This window comes from Gymnogyps californianus, chromosome 21, assembly GCF_018139145.2.
Source record: "Gymnogyps californianus isolate 813 chromosome 21, ASM1813914v2, whole genome shotgun sequence".
In the NCBI taxonomy this organism is placed as follows: Eukaryota; Metazoa; Chordata; class Aves; order Accipitriformes; family Cathartidae; genus Gymnogyps; species Gymnogyps californianus.
In genome coordinates, this window is record NC_059491.1 from 7514502 (window position 1) to 7540515 (window position 26014).

Genomic DNA, 26014 nt, shown 5'->3' on the forward strand with positions numbered 1-26014 from the left:
AGTGTCTTTCCTTGAGTTTTCAGGGTACAGATCAGGGCTGTGAATTGGGATGCTTGTGCGTTCTGCCCACTCAAGGGACTGTCTTAGGTTTCTCACTTGTAAACTAGGCACCGATGTTCCTGGCTGTTCGTTAATGCAGTGCTTTGAATTTCTGCTGAGGACAAAGCTTTAACTGATTTGAACGGTGATGAATTTTGTGTGTTTTCGCTTGTGTTGCTTCTTAAATTAATGTCACTCTGCCCTTCATCTCTTGCAGTTCAAATGGTGGGAGTAAGACTTCACCGGCACTGTGTCAGTGGTCTGAGGTGATGAACCATCCTGGCTTGGTGTGCTGTGTTCAGCAAACCACGGGTGTCCCACTGGTGGTGATGGTGAAGCCGGACACCTTTCTCATCCAGGAGATTAAAACCTTGCCAGCCAAAGCAAAGGTTAGTCATAGTTCCCTGTATTTTTGGCCCTTAAAATGTGGTTTCTTGTTGTTCCGTCAACAAGATCTCTAGTCTTTGCAGCTTTTCTAATGCGAAGAGTTTGTTTCTTCAAGCAGCAGTTGCCAGGTCCTTTTTTTGACTTGCTTTGCTTGCCTCTGCAGATTCAGGATATGGTGGCCATCCGTCACACAGCCTGCAATGAGCAGCAGAGGACCACTATGATCCTCCTGTGCGAAGACGGCAGCCTGAGGATCTACATGGCCAATGTAGAGAATACCTCCTACTGGCTCCAGCCCTCTCTCCAGCCTAGCAGCGTCATCAGCATCATGAAGCCGGTTCGCAAGCGCAAGGCAGCTGCTATTAGTAAGGGACTTCTCATGCGTATCTTGTGTGAGGTAGCGGCGGCAAATGTAGATGCGAAGATTGATCAGCGTCGTATAGATACTTAAGACGTTTGCTTCTGATGGTTACTGGTTAACCTCAGGGCTAAGTACTGGCTAAATCTGGGTGAAATGTTTCCGTAGATGTCTATAAAAATACATAGCTATCTGGCTCGCACGGGCGTTTCCAAAGGAGACGAGTTCATTCTGCAGCTTTTTTACCATAGCTTTGCCTGTTTAGAATATATTTTGTCAAAAACATCTCTCTTCCCTTTTAGCAACTCGTACATCCAGCCAAGTGAACTTCCCTATTGACTTCTTTGAACACAACCAGCAACTCACAGATGTGGAGTTTGGAGGCAATGACCTGCTGCAGGTTTACAATGCCCAGCAGATAAAGCACCGGCTCAATTCCACTGGCATGTATGTGGCCAACACAAAGGTAAGTGGGGCAATTTGGGGATTCTGTTGGGCTTCTAGGTGACATTATTGTCTGGGTTGATAGCATGCCTTTTTTTAGAAGTCTGCTTTGTTCAAATGACCCTGTACAAATCCCGTGATGCTGTTAGATAAACAGTGGAGGCACCTGTGTACAGACTTCAGATTCTTAGCTTAGGAGTGAATTTTTGACTTCACCTTTCTGAGCTGTGATGTGTCGTCTGCAGCCTGGGGGTTTCACCATCGAAGTGACGAACAATAACAGCACGATGGTGATGACAGGCATGCGGATCCAGATTGGCACACAAGCGATAGAGAGAGCGCCCTCGTACTTGGAGATCTTTGGCCGCACCATGCAGCTGAACATGACCCGGGCTCGTTGGTTTGACTTCCCTTTCACTCGCGAGGAAGCCTTGCAGGCTGACAAAAAACTAACCATCTTCAGTAAGTCTTTGTTAATTGTTTGCTTTGACTACCTGTTGGTTTTGCTTGGGTGGGTTGAAGCTACTGTGTTTCACCTCATAGTAGGGAGGGTTTCCACAATCTGTTTGTTTGACCTGACTACAGAAGCAGTTCGAGGGGCGGATCCTGAACATTTAATAACTTTATTTATGGCCCTGTTTCTTGCTGCAGTGGATGAATACGCAATAGCTCAGCTCAATAATTTTGTGTTGAGGTAATAGAGCAGGAAAGTGGCCTTGAAAAGGAGATGAAACTGTCAGAGTGGCTGTATATTAATGACACAGTGTAATCTCTGTCCTGACCTTATGAGGCTATGCTTGTTTGTATTCAAAAGAAACTGTTTTGTTAGTTTTTAAGAAATTTCTCTCATCACTGCAGTTGGGGCTTCTGTGGATCCTGCTGGAGTCACAATGATGGATTCCATAAAAATTTATGGCAAAACCAAAGAGCAGTTTGGATGGCCTGATGAGCCCCCCGAGGATTTCCCATCTGCTTCAGTGAGCAATGTTTGTCCCCCAAACCTGAATCAAGGGAATGGCACTGGAGACACAGAGTCGGCTACCCCTGCTGCTGCCAGTGGGACTGTCCTGGAGAGGTATTTCTGCAGTCTTTCTTTTATTTCTCCTTGAAAATGGGTAGTTGCTGTAGAGGGGACCTAGGTACGCTTGTGTGCCTTTCTTAACTGGGAGAACTTAAGGGAGTTAGTGAGTTGTTCTCACTGCCATACAAAACAACAACTGAAAAGTCAATGATTATCTTCTAAGGAGGGCTTTGTGCTCACTCTGCATTTATCTGGTGGCGTAGATGGGTAGATCTGTGTGCATGCTTCGTGTTGCTAAGTTCATTCGTTACAGCCGTCTTGAAGAGCTAAAAGAGATTTCTGCCTTCTTGGTACATTTCCTCATTTCAAGCTGGCCCTTTTTCATTCTCTAGAGCTCACAAAGGTTAGGCCTCTCTGAAGTGAAGTTCAGTTTTGAGGAGGACTTTGTGTGTGACCTTGCTTTAGGCTAGCGGTTCCCACCAACTTATCTTGTAGCCCATATGTCTCAGGCTTAACTACTGTGGTGGAGAAAGTGTTGGGTTTTTTCCCCCCATATCCCTACTGAGAGTCAAACCACAAGGGTGAGCTGGGCATATATTTAGCAGAAGAGAGAGACCTCTTGTTTTTATATCCACCTTGTGTTCTTCCTCTGAGCTCATACAGTCTGTACCATAAGGGTTGTAGAAAGCCTGGCAAGCTGGCGAGGATAGGAGGGAAACAGATGAAAGAGGAACTAGCACTGCTGAGAAATGAGCATTTTGAGGGATACACTGCTCGACTGTGAGTAAATGGTGGTTAATTTTGTCTTACTGAATTTCTCAGGTAAAGGTTCAGGGCTTGAAGTGGCAGTTATGTCCAGGTGAAGGACCTGTTTGGCCGTCCTTTAATATTAAAATAGTTCATGGGATTTTTTCCTGTGCTTATTTTCTCTTTTCTTCCCTCCTCTGCTGTGACATCTCCACAAGATGTCCCTCTCTGCACAGACATGCTTTGTGGTTTTCCAAAGCAGTGGAATTATATTCAAAAACTCAGAACCAAAAAAATTATTCTTTTTATTTTTACTTACGTGTTACAGAATGCAGCATGGTTACCTTATAAAGGGCCTCTTGAGTAGGAACAACTAATGGCAGGCAAGAGGCAGCTTTCCTATCAGAAGTTTGGTGTCTGCACTTCAAATTTAACCTTCGGTGGTGCTTTAAGCAATGTGCTTGGCTTGTCTGTGCTAGGTGGCCTGGATCTCCTTTATTTGTTTTGCTATTAGGCAAGTGTCTGCTGCCCAGATAGAAAGAACCGTGCTTAGATTTACTTTATATAGCGCTCTCCCGGCTTCCTGATTTCCCCATTTAATTTGCCTTTTGCTTAGAATGTGTTCTAGGGAGTTTTTCTGTGAGCTTTACACATTTTTTTTTTTTTTTTTTTTTCCCTTTTTCTTTGCTCCCCCAAAGTTCTGAAACTGAGTCCCTAACCACCCTGGACCGGTTAGTATGCCATCCTTTTCTCTGCACGAATGAGTGTGTGTCAGAGAGACAGAACACATGATGTGGCTTTTGTTGACTGTTTTTTTTGTTTTCCAAGTGACATTTGCTTCTTTACATTCTGGTCATTGCATGGCAGATGGTTTAGCAAAATGTAAAGATGAGGTGGCTTGCAGATTTTTGCTGTATACAGCATAACTGTTGCTTGTTTGACAGACTCCTCTTTTTGCTTTGTTCCCTCCTTGCGTCTTTTTATTCTGCTTATATTCCCCTACTAGCTTTATGGAAGGTGGCTGTGGGTAGGGGAATGTAATGTTATTTATCACCACCAGACCAGACATTTGTTTCTTCTACCTTGTATCCAATCCTACACTGTTATTTCTCCTCTCAATGCTATCTCTTCCCTCCTTTTTCCTGTATCCTTGCACTGCTCCTTCTGGTGTGTCAAATGGCATTTCAGGTGGTTCTACCGCCAGGCACGAAGTGGTGCTGCAAGGGAGATTCAGCACTTTGCCGCAAGTTGTAAATAAGGTTTTCCCTTGGGGCAAGTATTTTATTAGCCTGCCTTACAGCTGTCAAAAGTTTGGACCTCACCATCTCTCACTTGGGTCATACCCAGTGCTCCAAGTTAATTTTCCTCTGGAATGTTTTGCGCTGAAACTCCAAATTGGAAAGAGCAACCTGTGTGAAAATAGCAAGCGAGTAGAATCTTGCTCCCTTAGAAAAGTCGGTTACGCTTTTTCCCATGTGTCATACCAACCCTTGATCTGCAGTCATATGTACGTCTGTGGGCCATGGTGAATTGGTACTGTCAAGACAATCCAAGTTATCCCTGCTGCAGGCTGCGTAAGGAAATGTTTTATCCTCTTTGGTAGAGAAAAGCCCCTGTCTTTCAGCTGTGGATTATTAAAGCAGTCCTAAGTTTGTCTGTGAGCGTGAGCCAGGTTTAACTCTGGTCTGTAACACAATGAAATGATATGCATGGTGCCTGTGGCAGGTTTTATCATGCTTTGATTTTGTACTTGGCATTCGTTAGCTGTCTCTGAGCTACTCATGACTGTAGCCCGCATAAAGCAAAGTGCTAAGGAGAGAGAAGGGTTGCTGTACTCAAGCCTGCTTTCCTTTCTCCCTTCAGGCTAGTAGTGAGTTCTTTAGAAGCGCTGGAAAGCTGCTTTGCTGTAGGACCAGTCAACGAGAAGGCAAGTAACTTTCTGAATACATTCTTGAGCTTTCAGAGATGGGGGAGGAGGGGCAAGATCAGCAGCACCTCCTGCAGCCCTGGGGGCCTGATACGGAAGAGAGCCGCATCCGTTTTGCTCAGAGCACTGATCTGAAAGTTGACTTAGCGAAAAGCATTTGAAACTAGTTTAGAATGACAATTGGCATTTGCATTTATTGCTGGTGGGATTTTTGTGCTGTAGAGTGACCTCATTTACAAAAACAGCAGGGTAGAAGCCCATAAATCTCAAAAGGACTTTTCTTCTGTAGACATGTGAAATGTTCCTTAAATGTCAAATAAAAAATTGAGGAGGCTATCAAAACTATATTGAAGGAAGGCAGAAACTTGCATGCACAGTGCAAGGAGGGGAGGGAGCTGCAGGTACGCTGAGAGATCACTCGCGCATCACTTAATGGTAAATGTACTGAAGAATGTTTTTTGTCTGTCCTTGGGAGCAGGAGAAGAATAAGGTGGCAGCTCAGGAGCTGGCTACTATGCTGCTGTCCATGCCAGCTCCTTCCAGCGTCCAGCAGCAAACCAAGAGCCTCTTGGCTAGCTTGCACACCAGCCGCTCAGCATACCATAACCACAAGGTAACATGGCGCAAGGATTTCAATGTCTCCTGTAACTTGCCAGTTTATGGTCGAGGTGCAACACACACCTAGAACGCCCTTCCTCCATGCAGCGTAAACCTGCTGGCTAATTTTCCTTTAGCTCCTGCTGCCTGCCTTCCTGGCTTTTGTGTTTCACCAGAACTTCACTACTTAAAATGCTTTATGAAGATTTTGGTGGGAAAAAATGTCAGTTAATCTAGAGAAATGAGGATCTCGAAACACATGAAGTTTGTTTGCAAACTGTGTCCATAGCTCTGGTTTCCGTTTCCACAGGCATCTGGCTTAGGGTGATAGGAAAATACTAGGGTAAATAGTGGTTAGACGATGTGCTAACATAATTGCAGGAAGCGCACAGATGCCTGCAGATAGCCTTTGCTAACCACTTGAATGATTATGTTTATACACTGGTCTTTCCATCCGCATTTAAGCCTGAGGGGAAGCAAATGTGAAAATCAATTCTCGAGCCAGAGTTCTTTTGTTACAGGGTGACTTTTTAATGTTAGTTGTCCTTCCTACATGACATTGGCCAAGAGTTAAAGCAGCGAGTGCCGGATTTCCCCAGGATCTGTCATGCAGTTGTACTTCAGTTGCTTTGTTGTGCTGCTGGCTGTCATTTTTCTTTGCCTGTGTTATCTTTCACTTTACAGGATCAAGCATTGCTAAGTAAAGCCATTCAGTATTTGAGTTCCTCAACCAAAGAAGGAAAGGACCTTGATCCTGAAGTATTTCAGAGGCTGGTCATCACTGCTCGATCCATTGCTATTATGAGACCTAACAATCTGGTCCACTATACAGAATCAAAGCTGCCACAGTTGGAAACAGGTAGATAAGTCTGTAATTTTCTTCAGCTTTCTGTTGTGATAATTGAAGATGTCTTGGGGTATCTGCTTCGGTGTGACAGGGACTGTATATGACACATTTGTTAGGCGTGTGATAGTCCTTGTAATGAGGACATGGGAGCCTCTAAGAAAAGCCATTTCAAATAAACTTGGTGTTACCCTGCTTGTTAATGCTTTCCCCTGCATGTATCTGACCACTGTTTTTTAATCTGTATAGAGAGTGAAGAAGGGCAAGAGGCCCAGAAACACGCTGAAGGAGACGGCTGCACGTTTATTACCCAGCTGGTTAACCACTTCTGGAAGCTACATGCATCAAAACCCAAAAACGCCTTCCTTGCCCCTGCCTGCCTGCCAGGTGTGCTAGCTCTTCATTTGCTATTGTCAAGCTTGTGTATTTCGAAGGATCCTATTTTAAGCTTGTAAACAGAGAAAATTACTTGTTCCAAACTAGGCTTAAGATGCTAATGTTGCAATGCGTGCTTTCTAAGGTATATCTGCAAATTCTGCTCTAATGGTTTTGTTCGGAAGTATGTGTATTGTGCTAGTAAAAAGGGACTGATGATTGATTTATTCACATTTGACTTCATGGATGGTGTTAGAGGATATTCAGTGGTGCTGGTATATGGCGTGCACAGTATTCCATTAGACAGACAAGACTGGTGTGTAAGCTCTTTTTGGATTGAAACTTCAATGTATTTGTGGTGCTAACATTGTGCCTTGAAGTCTACAAACAAAAGATGCTTCCTGCAGTGTCTCGCTCTGTGCTGAAATGGAAAGATAGTTGATTACAGTCCTACTTTTATTCCTCCTTAGGTCTCACTCACGTTGAAGCCACAGTCAATGCTTTGGTGGATATTATCCATGGATACTGCACGTGTGAACTGGATTGTATCCATACAGCATCCAAGATCTACATGCAGATGTTGCTTTGCCCGGTATGTAATCTTGCTCTGCTCTGCTTCAGCCTATAACACTGCACCAGGGGAGGTTTAGATTGGATATTAGGAAAAATTTCTTCACTGAAAGGGTTATCAAGCACTGGAACAGGCTGCCCAGGGCAGTGGTTGAGTCACCATCCCTGGAGGTATTTAAAAGATGTGTAGATGTGGCACTTGGGGACATGGTTTAGTGGGACTTGGCAGTGTTAGGTTTATGATTGGACTCGATGATCTTAAAGGTCTTTTCCAACCTAAATGATTCTATGATTTTATAATATGAAGAGAATTAACTACAAGTAGAATGATAATATGTAGTACAGCTACAAAATAGAGGCATGCAGCCAGAAGTGAATGAAGGAGAAATTTCTCTCTGCTTGTGTTTTAGTAATGTTTGTCACGCGCTGCACATGGAACAATAAGTATTGCTTTGTGGCTGTTGGAGGAAACGGAGTTTAGAAGTTAGGCAGTGACATATGTCTTACGTGAATCATGACCAACAGAGAGTCATTTTTAGGTATCTTTCCAAATACTGTGAATAAGCACTTAAAGCTTAAGAAGTGTTATGATTAACTGTTAACCCTCTAGGATCCTGCAGTGAGCTTTTCTTGCAAACAAGCTTTGATCAGAGTGCTGAGACCAAGGAACAAGCGGAGACATGTCACCTTGCCATCCTCCCCTCGGAGCAATACTCCTATGGGTATGCAAGATCCATTCATCTTTGCCTTTAAATGAGCATGACCTACTTTATTTGTCAGAAAAGACAAGAAAATAAAGTAGTCTTATCAATTGGGACTAAAAAAGACTAAAACCAGTTTTTCTCCTTTCTTTTGCTCTCTCTTGCCCCCTAAAACCCTTTTTTGTTTTTTGTGTTTTGGGTTTTTTTTAATAAACATTCACCTCTTCTTTGACATTCTGGGATTCAAAGAGGAGATCTCTCTGAGATATTCCCCTTTCAGTGATAGCGAAAGCTAATTATTTTATCTAGGGGGTAGTAATCCAGACTGTCTGGATTACTGACCAAACTGCACACTGTTTCTGTGCATATTTTCAAATCCTTATAAATCAGTCATAAAGATGTGTGCAGACCAAAATTAGGCTATGAGATCTCCATCCAAGAGATACTTTTTTAGCATTGACGTGAATTGTAGTTGTCATGGAATCTGTTAGTGACTGGGGGTAAACTGAGGATAGCTTAGGGTTTTTTCCAGCATTAATTACCTTGTTCGTGATGATGTGAGGAAAGAGTGCATTTGTGAATTGATCCTTTGTAACTCAGGAGATAAGGATGATGATGATGATGACGACGCAGAAGACAAGCTGCAGAGTTCTGGGATAGCAAATGGCGAGCATATCCGACAAGAAAGCCAGGAGCAAAGCGAAGTTGATCACGGGGACTTCGAGATGGTGGTAAGTCCAGAGTGCTTCTCTTTGGAGCCTTTTAAGTATCTTAGGTACTTGAGTTTAATTTAGTTATTAAGCAGTTTGTAGTGCTCCATTAGCTTGTGGTGGTTTGGTGAAAGCTCTCACTGTGTTTCCTCTCCATAGTCTGAATCTATGGTTCTGGAGACTTCTGAAAATGTGAATAATGGGAACCCTTCTCCCCTGGAGGCTCTTCTGGCTGGAGCAGAGGGATTCCCTCCGATGCTGGATATTCCTCCAGATGCAGATGATGAAACGATGGTGGAATTGGCTATTGCCCTGAGCCTGCAACAAGATCAGCAAGGTAAGATGTAGGCATTATTGGCAGTCAAAAAGGTGAATAGAATATGAGGAAACTGGGAAAGAAACAAAGCAGAAGCTGTTGATGTCACCACCAACGAAGCAAAGATAATAGAACTATGAAATGTACAAAGAAAGCTGGAGTTAACATAATTCTCTCATAGGAAGATACTCATAATTTGTTTTCTTCTTGCAGGGAGCAGCAGTAGTGCACTTGGACTTCAAAGCTTAGGACTGTCTGGCCAAGCACCTAGCTCCTCTTCTCTGGATGCCGGAACACTCTCAGATACAACAGCATCAGGTAACTGTTCACTGCGAGGAATCAAGCTTTTTTGGTTTTGACCTAAATAATGACCTAAAATTTGTAAATATGGTTTTGAAGAACCAATTATTACTATTGGCTTCATGTATTTTTGATAGCATATTTATGGCCTTTTCCTGCTTTGATGGACTTTCATTGTAGGCTTCTGAGGAAGTTATTTCCTCTCCTTAGAATAAAGCAGACAAAATAAACCATATACTGTATTTCCTTTGCATTTATAAACAACCAGACATTGTTCTTCAAGTAACTTGCATGATTGTCTATTTGATGAGAAGGTTTCCTTCTCAGGGTATCTCCCCTCCACTGCTTTTAGCAGGCTTAAATGTACTGATGGATGCTTCTAAGTTCCCTTTTGATTTGTAGTTGAAAATTGACGCAAAACCCAAAGACAAATATTCGTGGCTTTTCTTTCGTAGCATGTGCATCTTTTGAAGTTATATCAAGGCAGTGTTTTTACTTGTAACAGCTCTCTTTATTCTCTTAGCTCCAGCGTCTGACGATGAGGGCAGCACAGCTGCAACAGATGGCTCAACTCTTCGGACTTCGCCTGCAGACCATGGTGGGAGCGTGGGCTCTGAGAGCGGTGGCAGCGCGGTGGACTCCGTAGCTGGGGAGCACAGTGGTAAGTGTATCTTGCTGCACCAGTGTCTGTACATCTGTTTTCTACTGTAATAGGACTTTACCAGAGTGAGAGGGGATGGGTAATCCCTGGCAAAGAAGAAATCTCAGTTCCAAATAGATGACGCCATGCATCATTTTATGGTTACTGCGAAAGCGCCATACAGACTGAATATCTGCTCACTTCTTGTAGTTCTCTGGACGTGTGGAGTCTGCAGTAGTTTTTGCTGGCCTGTAATAACAGAGTGCAGTAGCCTAGAGCAAGACTGAAAGAATTCACTGTACTGCTCTTAAGTTTGAATGGGATAGAATTAATTTCTCTCTTCTTTGCTTGGGACTTACACCCAGGTAAAATAATCACAGACTTTTATAAAAAAAATTATGTCTGCGCTGCCCATCCATGCCTCTTCTGACTTGGTTTAAATTAGTGCTGTGGAACCAATTCAATTTGGGCCACAAAGATGAGGCTGGCAAACAAAAGAATGCTAGGGGTGTTAAGTTGCATCGGTAGAAATTACTCTCTTCTAGCTTTATGAAGATAACCAAAGACACCGTCTCCTTAGAACCGTAATTCCAAAGTACAGTTCAGCTGTGTTGGTTGCTATGAAGCAGGCAAGATGTATGTTCAATTGTGCTGACATTGTCTTTCCCTTTTTTTTCTTTTTCTTTTTCAGTGTCTGGCCGTAGTAGTGCCTATGGAGACACGACAGCTGAGGGCCACCCTGCTGGACCAGGCAGCGTCAGCTCAAGCACAGGCGCTATCAGCACTACCACAGGCCAGCAAGAGGGAGATGGTTCGGAAGGGGAAGGGGAGGCAGAGGGAGACGTCCACACCAGCAACAGGCAAGGGGCTTTGTTTTCCTCTTCAAGAATAGCACATCTGGTCTGCAGTGTCACTGTTTATAGAGGAGTGGAATATAGGTGCTGAAATTCATGGCGTATGATTTGTGACTCTGTTGGACAGTGAAAATCGAAAGTCAGAAACATAGAATAGAGCAAACTGCCATTGCAAGATGCCTCCCTCTGTGTATTCACCATGTAATGTGTTACCCGTACCTAATGTGTGTGCCACAAAACTGCTGCCTGTACGAAGTGATGAAAAAGTCCTGCATGAGTCTAGTAAACAGAGGAATCGCCAAAATCTACAGCTTGGGAGCTTGTGAAATTCAGCGTTAGGAAAAAAGTGTGTGCAGGAGTGCTAAGCACTTTGGGAAAGATCTGCAGTTTTTCATTCTGTGATAACAGATGCTCAGTCATTTTTACAGTGCAGTTTGGAACTGATTTGCAGGATCTGTTTCTAGACAGTTGAATTCTGCAGGTGGTCATGCTAGGCAGTGTAGTTCTGAAGTAAGTAACTACATCTATTGTCAGAGTTGCTCTGCATCTCTGACATCGCTTGACTGTAAAGCCTGAGGGAGTCCACTCCTGTCTGTGCGGATTTGATGACCTCAGGATTTCCTCATGCTCTGAACTTCGGTGGTAAATTGCAGTGCTCTGTTGGTGATCCTGCTGGGTCTAGTATTTCTTGCGATGTGTCTGAAGTGCTTCGTGTCTGATTCCTGGCTTCTGACTTCCCAGGCTGCACATGGTCCGACTGATGTTGCTGGAGAGGCTGCTGCAAAACCTACCTCAGCTGAGGAATGTTGGAGGAGTCCGGGCCATTCCTTATATGCAGGTAAGTGGGGAGGGCTCAGGAGTTCAAGCCTTAATCAAACAGTTAACGACTACTACTACTGCTGGGTTTCTATTTGCACATGCTTTTCCCTTTCTCTTTCCTGCCCAGTCACAGTGTGTGAGTCCATCTCTAAAGTGTTTGATCTGTTGCACAGCATTCCTTACCTATAGATTTTTGCTAGACTTGTACCCTTTCTCAGTGTGGTGTTACAGCTGACTGATTAGCCTAAGGGCTAAAATCCTTGAACTCCGATGTATTTGAGAGGGTCTTTTGGGTTTGTACTGAATGTTCATATTAGGGTGTGATGGCACAGGCAGAATTTGGGAAAGAACGTAGATTAATCAAGTTAAAATCTGCAATGTTTTGTGAAAGTTAATCTGTATTTATCTTGAAAACGTGGAACCTGCCTTCTATTAATTCTCTGACTTCTATTCCCAGGTTATTCTGATGCTCACAACAGACCTAGATGGAGATGATGAGAAAGATAAGGGAGCTTTAGATAACCTTCTGTCCCAACTGATTGCAGAACTGTGCATGGACAAAAAGGTAAGCTGTAGTATGTGCACACGCTCTCGATTTGCTCCTTCTAGACAGGGTTTCTTTCCGTGGAGGAATTAGATGCATGGGGGTCATAGAAACACATTGCTGTGTGGAAGTGTTCAGGCAGTTTTTTTCTCTTGGCTCACTTCACATGAGGTAGAAAATGACATGAGTGTAACTCTCACTGTTTCCTGGTTCCGCCATCCACAAGTGAGCATGAAAATGCGTTTCACTTGAATTAAACTCTTAAAACAGACATGATCAGTAATGCATAATTGACATGTAGCTTTTCATTTGTGTAATACTGTTCTCTGGCATGCAGGCAACTGTCTACCCTTATATTGAGGAATTTTTGCTGCTTTTTTAGTATTACTGCTTGAGCTTAAATCAGAAATGCTTCATGAGGATCGGAGCACTGAAATTTAGATGCTTAGGTCATTGTGCTCAGCTCTGTAAGTAAGCTCTCTCCTTGCAGGATGTGTCTAAGAAAAATGAACGCTCTCCTGTGAATGAAGTGCACTTGGTGGTAATGAGGCTGCTTAGTGTGTTCATGTCCAGAACTAAGTCAGGATCCAAGTCTTCCATTTGTGAGGTACATTCTTCAAATTGCTTTGTCAGGGGGATGATGTGGCTGGGGGGCTTTTCTTCATCAAAGATGGTCTAAAAGCTGCTAACTGAAATAGCTGGTGTAAAACTGAAAAACGGTTAAAAGTGCTTTGGAAAAATTTATGAGGAATCTGTAACGTTACTTGACTCTTGTGAAAAAAGATCTTTGCTGAAACTCAGAATGGAGGAAGCCGACATGGAGAGACAACTGGATTCACTTGTTTTGTGCACGGTTTCTGACTGAGCTAAGGGCAGTGCATTAATGATGTTATTTAAAACGGTCTAGCAGATTTTTTCCTTGCATCTTACTGGTGCTGAAGGGGTTAAAGAGGATTTGTAATGTGATTATTGGAAAGCAATATGCTGCTGTGTCAACGTAAAAGTCGCTAAGAGGATTCCTTAGATATTTGTTGCTAAAAGGTACAGTAATAAGGCATAAAAAGCAGTATGTGTGGTGGGAAGGAGATTAATAAAAAAGCATAGAGGTTAAAAAATTTAGTCTGAACTGCATCAAATTTTAATGAGCTTATGAGCTGTGGGGTTTGTTTGGATTTACAGGGCTGCTTTAATAGTTTTATTTACAGTAGCTTTTTCTCTAGCCTTTGTTATTCACTTGAGCTTCCCACAGAAATCAAAGCTCATCGTCTTGCAGAATGCAGGTGGAGCAATACCTGGGTGGAGCAGAGCCTCTGAGCGGCATCTGCAACAGGGACTCTTTCTCTACCAGAATTCACGCCCAGCTGGCCAAATCCCAGATAAACAAATAGAAATCCCAACTTTAAAAAAAAAAAAAAAGGGGCGGTGGGGGGGAGAAGGAAAAAAAGCCCTAGTAGTCTAATCCATAGCAGAGTGGCCTCTGGCACATGTGTCGAGGGGAGATTAGACTTAAGAGGAGATTTTATTTGTTTTCCTTTACTAAGCGCTTGTTCAAAAGAGTCTCTGTAAATATTTGAGTTGCTTTTCATAAACAAAAAAAACCAAAAACCCCAACCTCAAACAAACCCCAAACTTAAAAGCTGCCTGTAAAGTTTCATAAAAACCTCCTCTCTTATCCATACTGTCAGCAACTACTGTCTGACTCTCACAGCTTCCCTTGCTCTTCCAACACAGTGGTTCTCAGGTGCTTTAGTAATCCATTTCCTCTTTGTTTCAGTCTTCCTCCCTCATCTCTAGTGCCACTGCTGCTGCGTTGTTGAGCTCTGGTGCTGTTGACTACTGTCTACATGTGCTGAAGTCTTTGCTGGAGTACTGGAAAAGCCAGCAGAATGACGAGGAGCCTGTAGCCACCAGCCAGCTCCTGAAACCTCACACTACTTCTTCTCCACCTGACATGAGCCCCTTTTTCCTCCGCCAGTATGTAAAGGTGAGTCCTACCCTATGCTGTTAGCTTTACATGACCTGCATTAAAAGGCTGCTGCACAGAAGCGAGTAAAAGCATCCCTGCAGAACTGGTTTTCCCTTAGTAGTGCAATTAAAATCTGTACCCTTAGCACACAGTTACAACTAGGATTGCTCTGAGTTCTCTCAGAGCAGCCCAGCTCTCTATATCCATTGATGCACTCCTAAACCAGGCAGTTCTGTGGAGCTGCTGTCACTGTTTCTGGTTGAAGCGTTAATCTTCCTGAAGGGAAGCTACTCCATCGCGTGACTCCTTTTGCTTGGCAGGCAGAATTTCTGAACCAGTGCTACTTACTGTGGCAAGGAAGCCTAGCAGTTGATGGGGATTTCCACACTAAATCCTAGACTTGTTCAACCACCATGGTGCCTTTATGCTAAGATGCTGCTGGGGAGGGGGGCTTTGATATATGTACAGATGCAGTGAAAAAAGCTTAGTTAAATATAAGAATGTCTCCTAAGTTGAAAGCTCATATGTTAAAATGCCTTATTACTACGGACTAGCTGACTGCATCCTAATAGTTGCCATCTAGTTAAAGTCCTCATGCAAGTTTGTTGGCTTGTTTTTATTTATCAGCTGGGAGCGTTTCTTCTGGCTGCAAAGGTGCAGAAAAGCTTTGTTCTTAGAAAATCAATAACTGCACCCTGTAGCTTGTCATGACACCGCACTGGGAGCGTTCAGTGCCAGAGCCTGATTGATTGCTCTCGCTTTCAGGGTCATGCTGCAGATGTTTTTGAGGCCTACACTCAGCTCCTGACAGAGATGGTACTGCGGCTGCCCTATCAGATCAAGAAGATTGCAGACACAAACTCCCGCATCCCACCTCCCATCTTTGATCACTCCTGGTTCTACTTTTTGTCTGAGGTAAGTGAGAACGTGATACACCTACGGATTTTAACAAAAAAATTCCAGTAATGTTACCTTTCATGGGCAAGACGAGCTTTTGCAGAACTGATCTCAGATCCATCTCTGAATTTTTTAATTCCACTTGAAAGAAGGTGAACTGTTGGCTTTGTTTTATTCCTGTTGAACAGGAATCTATAGGAAAGCATACGTGAAAAATAAGATTGCTATTATTTCCCATAACTCAATGTTTGCTGCCAGAAACTAGAATAGAAAACCTCCTCTGAGATGGTACAATGTAACATCATGGTTGGCTGTTGGTACTTAACTTAGTCCTTAAAAAAAAAATCAGTAAGATATTTGGAGTATATATTTGCAGTTCCTTTGGTTGTATAGCTTCCTACTTGAGATAACTTGTTATCTTACATTTGCACAAGTATGGGGTAGGATTTCTTAATTAGGCTTGACTAGCTTTTTATTTGAGGTCGTAGATGACAAAGAATGGTTTTCAGAAGTGGTTTCACGATTGCACAGCTCGGGATGCTGCGGTGTTGCTGTGCAGTGTTTCTTCTGCCCGTGACTTGCTTTTACGGGTGACTTTACAGTACCTTAAAGCTGACAGATTCATGAATACATCTCCCGTATCTTTTCTTTTTGTAAGAAAACACATCATATTTTTGTTGGCACAGGTTGCTTACTGGTGAGTTCACAGTGCTGATGTTGTAGGCTTTTCTTTGTCCTAGTACCTGATGATCCAGCAGACTCCATTCGTGCGCCGCCAAGTCCGCAAGCTTTTGCTCTTTATCTGTGGATCAAAGGATAAATACCGCCAGCTCAGAGACCTTCACACGTTGGACTCTCATGTTCGTGGAATCAAAAAGCTCCTAGAAGAGCAAGGCATTTTCCTTCGTGCCAGTGTGGTCACAGCAAGTTCAGGCTCTGCCCTGCAGTATGATACGTTGATCAGCTTGGTAAGGAAAAGTGTGCCACTGTACTAGGAAAAAGTGTATGTTGCATTTATGTAAGATGTCGGTAATAGAAATACTGACACGATGTTTAATCCTGTCTCGTTGTGCCTTTCAGATGGAACATTTAAAGGCTTGTGCAGAGATCGCCACACAGCGAACAGTAAACTGGCAGAAATTCTGCATTAAAGATGACTGTGAGTTCTTTCTCTGAGAGTGTTTGAGGGAGCAGAGGGGATGCAGTATGTGTCTTGGTTTGAATCAAGACTTCTCAGATGGGGAAGCTCAGCAGAGGGGAAGGGGACACAGCTGAGAGTTTTGAGTAGGACTGAACTGTTTCCAGTACTAATTATCACAGTGCTCTAATTGCATCTGTTCCTTAGCTAAAGAACGCAATATGGTGTAACGGATAACTTACAAGAACAGGAATAGGAGATCTGTGTTCTCTTGCTTGCACTGCCATTGTTCCGGTGTGTAATTTGGGATGAAACACTTTACCTTGGTGTACCCAAATGTTATACTTCTGTAGTGTAGGGACAGGAAGGTTCTGTGAGTTTGTGGGACGGTCCTTGTCATGTTCAAAGGGTTTTTTGTTTTAGGTGGGGGTTTTTTGCTGGCTTTTTTTTTAAATTCAGGTTTCAAAGATTTTCTTCTTTTCTCTGCAGCGGTTCTCTATTTCCTCCTTCAAGTCAGCTTCCTGGTAGACGAAGGAGTGTCGCCAGTTCTCCTGCAGCTGCTGTCTTGTGCTCTGTGTGGCAGTAAAGTGCTATCTGTGGCTTCATCCTCTGGATCATCGAGCACCTCTTCCACCTCTGCTGCTGCAGCATCAGGCTCTGGGCAGCCAGCAACACAGAGCAAATCCTCCACTAAAAAGAGCAAGAAAGAAGAAAAGGAAAAGGAGCGAGAGGGTGAGCTGCAGCTGTGCTCTGTTCTGTGGTGGTTTTAGGGATGAAGTCTGCTCCTCTCAGCCTTTCTTATTCTATTTAGAAAGAACTGCTTGCTTCTCACTGTGATAAATACCACTGTTGAGAAAGGGTCATGGGTTGTGGTAAGGGCACTTGCAGACCACAGCAACAGTTAGGAGAGAAGAGCAGTTTTACCATATGTAGATTGGAGAGGGGCAAAGATGAAGCAATACGCCCTAAGAGTTGGGGCTGAAATTAAGTGCTGAGTATATCCCACTGTGAGTATTTATTAACTCGAGTGGGCTTTAGGTTGTCTAACGGAAGTTACCTATTCTAGCGATGAAGTAGCTTCCACCTAACTTGCATACCCTGGGTTGTAGGAGGTTGAAATGGGGACTAAAACAAGTACTGGAGATGCACACCCAGTTAGCTCTGCTCTTCAATGATTATGTTCAGACTTGTTTCCTCTGTCTGACTTGTAAGCTGTGTTGGAGCCAGGGCTGCTGCTTAATGGATATCCAAAGTCCTGGGAAAGTAATTAAGCTTTCCTATAAAAGTCATGGGCATAAATTCTCTCTTGGCTTTTCTTCAAGGAACCATTTTGGCTTTCTCTATCAGATGATTCTCTGTGAGTCTTTTCACTGCCCCATGGTTGATCCTTTTCTTTTTATCAGGATGCGTAGCACATTTCTCACGTCCTTACTGGCAAGTATTCCAGCAGTTTTCTTCGGTGTTAGTCAGGAGTACTAGGTTATATTTTTGGAAAGAGAAAGGAACATTAAACTTGCTTGTTGCCTGAAACACAGTAATTTGTCCTCATTATCCTCACTCTATGATCTATGAAATAGAAAGCTAGCCTGCCTGTCTTTTTAAGAAGCCTCATCTGCTTTCTTAAGTCTGTCTGTCTTCTGCCACCCGACATCCCCTAGGTGAGAGTTCGGGCAGTCAGGAAGATCAGCTGTGTACAGCTCTGGTGAACCAGCTGAACAAGTTTGCTGATAAGGAGACCCTCATTCAATTCCTGCGTTGCTTCTTGCTGGAGTCCAACTCGTCCTCTGTGAGATGGCAGGCCCACTGCCTCGCACTCCACATCTACAGGTGAGCTGGGAGGGAGCCTCTGACCTGGCTCTTCTTAGCCAGTCTCAGCTCAGTTATGGAGAGCTCTGTCCTTGTGTAAGAGTTAATGCTTGAGCCTCTGTCCTGAAGGATGCTGAAGCCTGCAGATGATTGCATCCCCTTGAATTGCTCATGCTATTTTGCAGTTATTGGGGCTGGAGGTAGCTGTGACTTACTCGTTACTGATCAACTTGAGTTATCATCTGCAAGAAGCATTTTATTTCTGTCTGCAGAATCTGGCTCCTGACATCTACGGGAGTAGGTATTTGTGGGCAGGTGAATTTCTGAGGCAGATGCAGACTCATACAGTTAAAAAGTTGGGAGTTATGTAGGGAAGGGCACACTTCAGGGTGCTGAACTCCTTCAGAACTCTGTTCAGTTGTTGCAAGACAGCTGCTTTCATTTCAGAGAGTGCTAGAAAACAGCTGGTGGCAAGAAGCGATGAGACTTAGCTCTGTGAACTTTGATGTATGGCAAGATAATAGTTTTCAAGTTTGGTGAACTGTAGCATGTATTTTCTTTTTGAGTAAGATTGTGTGCCATGCAGTCTATGTATCTTTACAACCCTAATTGATATGTAACCCATTCACCAGGAACTCTAACAAGTCTCAGCAGGAATTACTGTTGGATCTCATGTGGTCAATCTGGCCAGAACTTCCAGCCTATGGAAGAAAGGCTGCCCAGTTTGTAGATCTCCTGGGATACTTCTCTCTGAAAACACAGCAGACTGAGAAAAAGGTACAGTGTCATTCTGAAAAGGAGGTACAGCATCCCAGGGCCTGCTGCTTCCTATGAATTATGTTAGTGCTCATTTATGATACAGCTGGGACAGATTTTCTGTCAAAAGGGCTTCTGGTGGAAATTTTTTTTGTTCCCAAAATTTGAATGTTAAAAAAGGCAGGGTCCTTAAAAAATTGGAGAGTGTGGATTTTTTGTTTTATTGTTTTGGGGTTTTTGGTGTTTGGGGCGGGGGTGTTTTTGTTGGTTTTTTTTTTTATTTAGAAGAAAATTTCTTTCCCACAGGAAGCCTTTGTGGGAAAATACATTTATCTGCTAGCTCTAATTTATAGATTTTTGATATTTCAGCTCCTAGAAATCTTTTGTAACCACAACTTTTGAACAAAGGAAGTGGTAGGATTTGTTAGGGGACCAGTGGGCTTGAGAACAAATAATTTAGACACACTGATACTTGCATATGTATGTTTAAAGAGCTAGGAATGCCTTACGAATCTTAGCAGGCATTTGCAGTGATTGGCTGACAAATAGCACTGTTATTGTGGTAAAGGTCTAATTTTAAGATCTGTTGCATTCCTGGGTAATGATTTAACCACATAAATTCCTGTGGGTATAGTGCGTGCATCTTCTGGGGGACCTGGAACGCCACAAGATGAGAAATCTTTATGTCTTTGTAGCAATAAAAAAAAATATTGAGAGGACAGTATTTTCCTAATTGTATTTCAGTTGAAGGAATACTCCCAAAAGGCCGTGGAGATCCTCCGGACTCAAAACCACATTCTTACCAACCACCCTAACTCCAACATTTACAAGTGAGTTACTTCTGACTTTGATCCATGTCACTAAAGAGCTTTTCAGCAGAGGAGCTGCGATCCACAGGGGAATACACAATTCTTCTCATAAAATCATGGCAGAGGAAGGACCCCTACTGAGATTGCATGCTTGTTGCAGCTGGTCTTGGGAGAACAGCAGATTCCTTTCTGCCATCTGAAAAATGTGACGTTCTATGCGCTATCAGCAGTAGTTTGGCTTTAGCTTTTTTGCTTTCATTTTTGGTAAATGTTACAAAATATTAGGACCAATTGGAGAATATAGACTTGCAGAATTAAGTGTTGTGTTCTTAGTCATAACTTGGCAGTTAATAATTACACTAAAATGCTGCCTAGTGAAAAACAATAATTTTCAATGTGCTCTACATTGTAACGCTTCTGTTACTCAATCTGGGACTGGGGACTACAGGTAAACTAAAACTATTCTGATTGAATGGCTTGTGTTTAAAATACAGTGAATGGCAAATTACATATGTCGATGTTCTTCCCCTCATTCCAGCACGCTGTCTGGGCTGGTGGAATTTGATGGCTATTACCTGGAGAGCGATCCTTGCCTTGTCTGCAACAATCCGGAGGTGCCCTTCTGTGTAAGTAACTGCTGTTCTTAAACCCTTTCCAATTATAGGGATCCCAACCGTTCACAGCAGCGGGATTTGCTGCGTTTCTGAGTTTTTTGGGAGGTAGTCATATAGGCAGTGTGTCCTTGGTTTTGTCTTCTCAGTACATCAAGCTTTCCTCCATTAAAGTGGACACGCGGTATACTACCACCCAGCAAGTGGTGAAACTGATCGGCAGCCACACCATCAGCAAAGTGACAGTGAAGATAGGAGACCTGAAACGAACCAAAATGGTCCGAACCATCAACCTCTATTACAACAACAGGACAGTGCAAGCCATAGTGGAGCTGAAAAACAAGTACGTTCGTCCATGTTTTTTGTGTGCAAGTCTCTGAATTTGACATCGCGAGTTCCACTGAGGTGCCTGGCTTCTTGTTTTAGCTAATGTTTCTTCTTAGGCTATTACTCATCACTGTCAGCCCACATTGGGTGGGATTGTTCTGAATCTCCTACAAAAAATTGTCGAAGAAGAGATCCAAACTTCACCTAGAGCTTGAAATATGCCTGTAAAATTTGTGTATGCAAACTTTGTACAGGCTCAGTTTTAAGCACCTACCTGAATTGTGTGGAAACCAGTATTAATACCAAGAGCACCTCCTGGAGAGTTTGACTCAGAAAGGGATTTGGATGTTGCAGCATGTCCACAAATGCAGAAAGCATTAACATTACTTGTTTGAAGCCATACAGTAGAATTAAAATTAGAATTTGGATGGCCTAACTCCTGGCTGCTGCTTTACCTATGAAAAATGGCTCCTTTTCAATACATTGCCCAGTCTGGAGCCAGTTCTGCTTATATGCTTTCCCTTCTCACTTCTTGAGATGTTCTCACCAGAATCAGATCTTTTTGGCTTAGGGATTAATCTGTGCCTGCCGCTTATTGCTTATTTGAAGTCGTAATCCTCTGTGACATCACAAGTGGCTGCTGTGGAGAGGATTATGATGTCACAAAGAGAGGATTCTGACTTCAGGTTGAGGATAAGCAGTGGGAGCAGATGAGATCTTTAGAAATAAATATCCTGTTTTCATGCAAATGTCCTTACTAATAAAAAAATGGAGGTGAAAATCCCTAGAAAATGTCTGTAGAATTAAAGTTTTTCCATGAGGCATCAACAGCTCTTTAATCCTAAACAGTCTCTCTCTATGAAGAGGATAAAGGCTTAAAATGTATTTCTGGCTACATATCATGTCAATACAGAAGCTAAGGAAACGAATCCTAGAACTGCTCTCCATTCATCCCATTTAAAGTAGATTTGGAGCCGAGACGGTTGTGTTTGACTTCTCTTCGTACGTGGGCAGGGAGGGTACTTCCCCACTGCAAAACCGTGCCGCTTTCTTTCCTTTTCCCAGGCCGGCTCGTTGGCACAAAGCTAAAAAAGTCCAGCTGACCCCAGGCCAGACGGAGGTGAAGATTGATTTGCCGCTGCCTATTGTGGCTTCGAACCTGATGATTGAATTTGCAGATTTCTATGAGAATTACCAGGCTTCCACGGAGACCCTGCAGTGTCCCCGGTGCAGCGCGTCCGTCCCAGCCAACCCGGGGGTGTGTGGGAACTGTGGCGAAAACGTGTACCAGTGCCACAAGTGCAGGTATGTCATCCTCGTTCCTCCCCACGGAGCCAGCGCCGGGGGTTTACAGAGCCCTTGTGCTGTTGCCCGTGTTGGATGTTCAACAAAATACCCTGCTATTTAAATACATGATTCTGGTTAATACAACCGCACAATCAAATTAGTCGAGAAGTATAAAACAGGCTTACAGGGATTTAATGTTAATGCAGGCTAACAAAGGAAACCTGATACGACAATACTGAAAGAAGGCAGAAGTTTCAGATCAAGCCCTCAGAAGTTTAAAAAAGAAAATTCCCAGGAGGAGGTTATTTTTGGCCTGCCTGTTCAAGGGCATGAGGCTGGAGTTCAATTAGACGATTGCAGGGGGGTTTCTCCACAGGATCCCTGACTTAACGTGCTGGACGGACAGTGCTCGCTTGTCTGTTCAGAGCTTTTGTTGTACTCTCCTCATTCAGAGCAGGGCTCAGGGCGTAATTTACTGCGCGCTATTCAAGCTTTCACTACAGTATTATAAATCCTTCCCTTTTGTGAGTTTTGTCTCCTTATCTGATATCTCTTCTCCCCTTATTGTTGTCCCATATTCCTCTCTAACCCTCATGGGATTCAAGGTGTTTAGCAGATTCTTTCCATAGATGAGGTGGTTACTGGTATATTGAAAGGTTTCCACATCCCTTCTTGAATTATGGGAGCTATAAATCAGTTCGTGTCATGCTACTCCAGTCTGCAACGGGATAATAAGTATGCTGTAGCTAGTCCCACTGCAACTGGGTAAAGAGTGGAAGCTATTGAAAGCCTAGACCTTACAAAACAAAATGGTTTCCTTTTATCTGTGTTCTCGGAAAGGGCACAGTGCCCTAGTCTGACATTCTACTGGGAATTACTGTAGTTAAAGTAGAATTGTTAGGAACAAATTCACATCTATTTCTGCTTTTTTCGGCCAGAATGTGGCACCGCTTCTGTAAGGATTTTTTTGTTGTTGTTGTTGTTGCCTGATTTGTAGGTTTTGGTTCTCGTGTACCTCGTGTATTTCACTTGTGGCTCCCCCAGGGCAGTTTGGTAGGTTAGACATTTTAAGGGTCATCCTTCTCTTTTACCTACTGAGTCCATTCACAGCTTACTTCATTGCCTCAGTTACCTTGAATGCTCAGCTGCATTCTTTGACCTTTCTGGCTTGCCTTTCAGATCCATTAATTACGATGAGAAAGATCCCTTCCTTTGCAATGCCTGTGGGTTCTGTAAATATGCTCGCTTTGACTTCATGTTGTATGCCAAGCCTTGCTGTGCAGTGGATCCCATAGAAAATGAAGAGGATCGAAAGAAGGTGAGACTAATAGCAGATTCATTAATGAAATGCTGTATCTCTTGGCCAGGTCAACAGTGTAGGGACATCAGAGGTCCATCCCTCTTGGGAGTAACATGAAAAGCAGTGCTCCTTCAAGGCTTCTCACTGACTGATGGATTCCGTATTTACTGTTGTGCTCCACCAAATACGTAGTTCTTCAAAAGACATAATTCAGTGCTTTACTTATAAACTAGCTATCTAGCACTGCATCTCTTTGCCTTGCTGTACAAGGGGGTGAATTTGGGTTGTACTGTATGCTTTACCGTCCCATCTGAGGAGCCCTGCTAATGAACGAAGAACCCGTTGCAGTATCTGGCCTGTCCCAAAGGATAAGCGTGCTGCGTATAGCGTCAGCAGTGGTACTCGTGGCAGAAGCAGGGTGCAGGATCACCATTTATTTATTTTTTTGCAAAGGCAAAAGAGACAGAAGACTTGCAGGTTGGTGGTTGTAGTTCTGTAGAACTAAAAATTACATCTGAACATAAAATAAGAGTTTCCTTTCCTTTTTTATTCTTAGGCAGTAACAAATATCAACACTCTCCTGGACAAGGCTGACAGAGTGTATCACCAGCTAATGGGACACCGACCGCAGCTGGAAAACCTTCTGTGTAAAGTGAATGAGGCGGCTCCTGAAAAGCCACAGGTAACAAGGGACAGATGGATCTTGCACAGGACTCTAGGCTGGTGAGACACTGGCCTTTATACTGCCAAGAGCAACTAAAGGTCCTTGCCTCAGATGCTGTTCTGCAGTAGTTATTTTTGTGTGTCGCCTCCATGTATGATTCCTTTTTGTTTTCCCCTCTGTTCCAGGATGAATCTGGTAGTAGTGGAGGGATAAGTTCTACCTCAGCTAGTGTGAATAGATACATACTCCAGTTAGCCCAGGAGTATTGTGGTGACTGCAAGAACTCTTTCGATGAACTTTCCAAAATCATCCAGGTATGATGTGCTTTGATTTGAATTTGGGTCATGTGTTTTCTTCTGTCACCAGATACAGTGCGTATCAGAAATAGAAAGTAAGATGTTGCCATTCTGCGTTTAATGATGTCATCAACAATAGGTGATCAGCTGCATATTTTCAGGGAAATAACAATCATTTCGAAAAGCTGTGTTTACCATTAATTCTATGGATTTGTCACATTTCCAGTGTTACGTTGCATGTAATGTGTCTACATTACATGCCTTTAAACCGGGCAGATAACTGGGAGTTAGGCCGATATTTCTAATGGATTTCCCAAGTCTGCCATTGACATGAAGGATTTCAAGTTTTGAGATACTTGGTTAAAAATGTTTCTCCACAAAATATACAGTGAAAATAACCTGTTATTGGGATTAGCAATTATGTGCTGCCTCACAATTCCACAACTTTCATTTCTCCTTTTCTGTGTTTCCAGAAAGTGTTTGCCTCTCGAAAGGAACTCCTGGAATATGATCTCCAACAGAGAGAGGCAGCAACGAAGTCCTCGCGAACCACTGTCCAACCCACGTTTACTGCCAGCCAGTATCGTGCCTTGTCTGTTTTAGGCTGTGGCCACACGTCATCAACGAAATGCTATGGCTGTGCCTCAGCCGTCACTGAACACTGCATAACATTGCTCCGGGCTTTGGCGACCAACTCTGCCATCAGGCATATCCTTGTGTCCCAGGGCCTTATCCGAGAGCTCTTTGACTACAACTTGCGCCGGGGCGCAGCCACTATGCGGGAGGAGGTCCGTCAGCTCATGTGCCTTCTGACCAGGTCAGGTCTGATTCAGTGTTTGCAGCCCTCTGACTTCCAGTGAACTCTGGAAAGCCGCATGCTTGTAAATGCACGATCAGAAAGGAGTAGCTTTGTAGGGGAGATATCTTAGACTATAACTGCTTGTACATTTGTTAATCGACTAAGCTGAAATCCCAGGAGCTTTTGGTATTTAGTACGAGCACAGCATAACAGTGTTCTCTTTTTCCTTCTGGAATTAGGGACAATCCAGAGGCCACACAGCAAATGAATGACTTAATCATTGGGAAGGTTTCTGCAGCTCTGAAGGGACACTGGGCAAATCCAGACTTGGTGAGAGACTCCAGTGTTTTCCTATTTCTTTTTTCTGCCACTCTGCAACTGCTGGTGTATTCTAATCCTTGCATCTTCTCTATTTTCATGGTCTGTTTGTAATACGGAAGGTGTTTGTGTCTTGATAGGAATTAAGATAAACGTTAGAGTAAAGCACAAAATTATGTGATTAGGTATATGCCTAAGTTTCCTCAGGCAGCTCTGCCTGTCTTGGCTGTTGCTTGCAGCTCTCTCAAATAGGTTGCCAGTCGTCCCAAATGGGCATGGGATTAAATTTACTTAGATCGATGTGTTTTGAACCTGTGTGTTTTAAATGTCAGAAGGCAAAAAGGACTGCTGCGTCACCAAGACTTCTTAAGCCTTTGAACATGTATCTGTGTTACAGGCTAGCAGCCTCCAGTATGAAATGTTGCTGCTAACAGATTCCATCTCGAAGGAAGACAGCTGCTGGGAGCTCCGACTACGTTGTGGTGAGTTCAAACGACTAGCGTGAAAGCTTTATTTTAAAATGCTATGCCCAGGTCCATGCCCTATAGTAAGATTTTAAGGAAGGGAACGGATGCTGACTCAGATAGCTTGTGATTAGGGTTAAAAATGGCGTTAGCACCAGATAGCTTTGTCTTGGGGTAGTGTGTTTCTTGAAACAGGAGTGCTGAGAAATGGGAAGATGGAGGTGTAAAGGGAAGGATGGCAAGACTCTCTTGCTGTAATAGAAAATAATTGTTTTCCATCCATGGCTGCATGAGAAAGTGATAGTTTTGCTTGAGGATATGAGGTCTTACCTAACTCTAAACACTTTTAATGTGCTGTATAGAGCTGCGGAGGTGTCCTATCT

The 26014-nt window shown here is 43.3% G+C and overlaps 1 protein-coding gene across 1 annotated transcript in view; it reads left to right on the forward strand.

Annotated features, from left to right (window-relative positions):
• The window catches only part of UBR4 (ubiquitin protein ligase E3 component n-recognin 4), a 78479-nt gene that overhangs the window by 29507 nt on the left and 22958 nt on the right, over nucleotides 1-26014 (forward strand). The window contains exons 45-80 of the mRNA XM_050909666.1: nucleotides 257-428; nucleotides 590-791; nucleotides 1087-1250; nucleotides 1474-1690; nucleotides 2087-2303; nucleotides 4860-4923; nucleotides 5402-5536; nucleotides 6205-6379; nucleotides 6614-6751; nucleotides 7210-7331; nucleotides 7920-8031; nucleotides 8611-8741; nucleotides 8880-9057; nucleotides 9250-9354; nucleotides 9860-9997; nucleotides 10668-10836; nucleotides 11572-11668; nucleotides 12107-12214; nucleotides 12684-12800; nucleotides 13968-14177; nucleotides 14925-15074; nucleotides 15797-16024; nucleotides 16137-16215; nucleotides 16684-16926; nucleotides 17853-18021; nucleotides 18633-18777; nucleotides 19501-19586; nucleotides 20104-20191; nucleotides 20326-20519; nucleotides 21569-21808; nucleotides 22970-23108; nucleotides 23647-23772; nucleotides 23940-24068; nucleotides 24524-24867; nucleotides 25089-25179; nucleotides 25565-25649. Coding sequence (XP_050765623.1) covers nucleotides 257-428; nucleotides 590-791; nucleotides 1087-1250; nucleotides 1474-1690; nucleotides 2087-2303; nucleotides 4860-4923; nucleotides 5402-5536; nucleotides 6205-6379; nucleotides 6614-6751; nucleotides 7210-7331; nucleotides 7920-8031; nucleotides 8611-8741; nucleotides 8880-9057; nucleotides 9250-9354; nucleotides 9860-9997; nucleotides 10668-10836; nucleotides 11572-11668; nucleotides 12107-12214; nucleotides 12684-12800; nucleotides 13968-14177; nucleotides 14925-15074; nucleotides 15797-16024; nucleotides 16137-16215; nucleotides 16684-16926; nucleotides 17853-18021; nucleotides 18633-18777; nucleotides 19501-19586; nucleotides 20104-20191; nucleotides 20326-20519; nucleotides 21569-21808; nucleotides 22970-23108; nucleotides 23647-23772; nucleotides 23940-24068; nucleotides 24524-24867; nucleotides 25089-25179; nucleotides 25565-25649 — 5507 coding nt within the window. The remainder of the gene's footprint in view (nucleotides 1-256; nucleotides 429-589; nucleotides 792-1086; nucleotides 1251-1473; nucleotides 1691-2086; nucleotides 2304-4859; nucleotides 4924-5401; nucleotides 5537-6204; nucleotides 6380-6613; nucleotides 6752-7209; nucleotides 7332-7919; nucleotides 8032-8610; nucleotides 8742-8879; nucleotides 9058-9249; nucleotides 9355-9859; nucleotides 9998-10667; nucleotides 10837-11571; nucleotides 11669-12106; nucleotides 12215-12683; nucleotides 12801-13967; nucleotides 14178-14924; nucleotides 15075-15796; nucleotides 16025-16136; nucleotides 16216-16683; nucleotides 16927-17852; nucleotides 18022-18632; nucleotides 18778-19500; nucleotides 19587-20103; nucleotides 20192-20325; nucleotides 20520-21568; nucleotides 21809-22969; nucleotides 23109-23646; nucleotides 23773-23939; nucleotides 24069-24523; nucleotides 24868-25088; nucleotides 25180-25564; nucleotides 25650-26014) is intronic.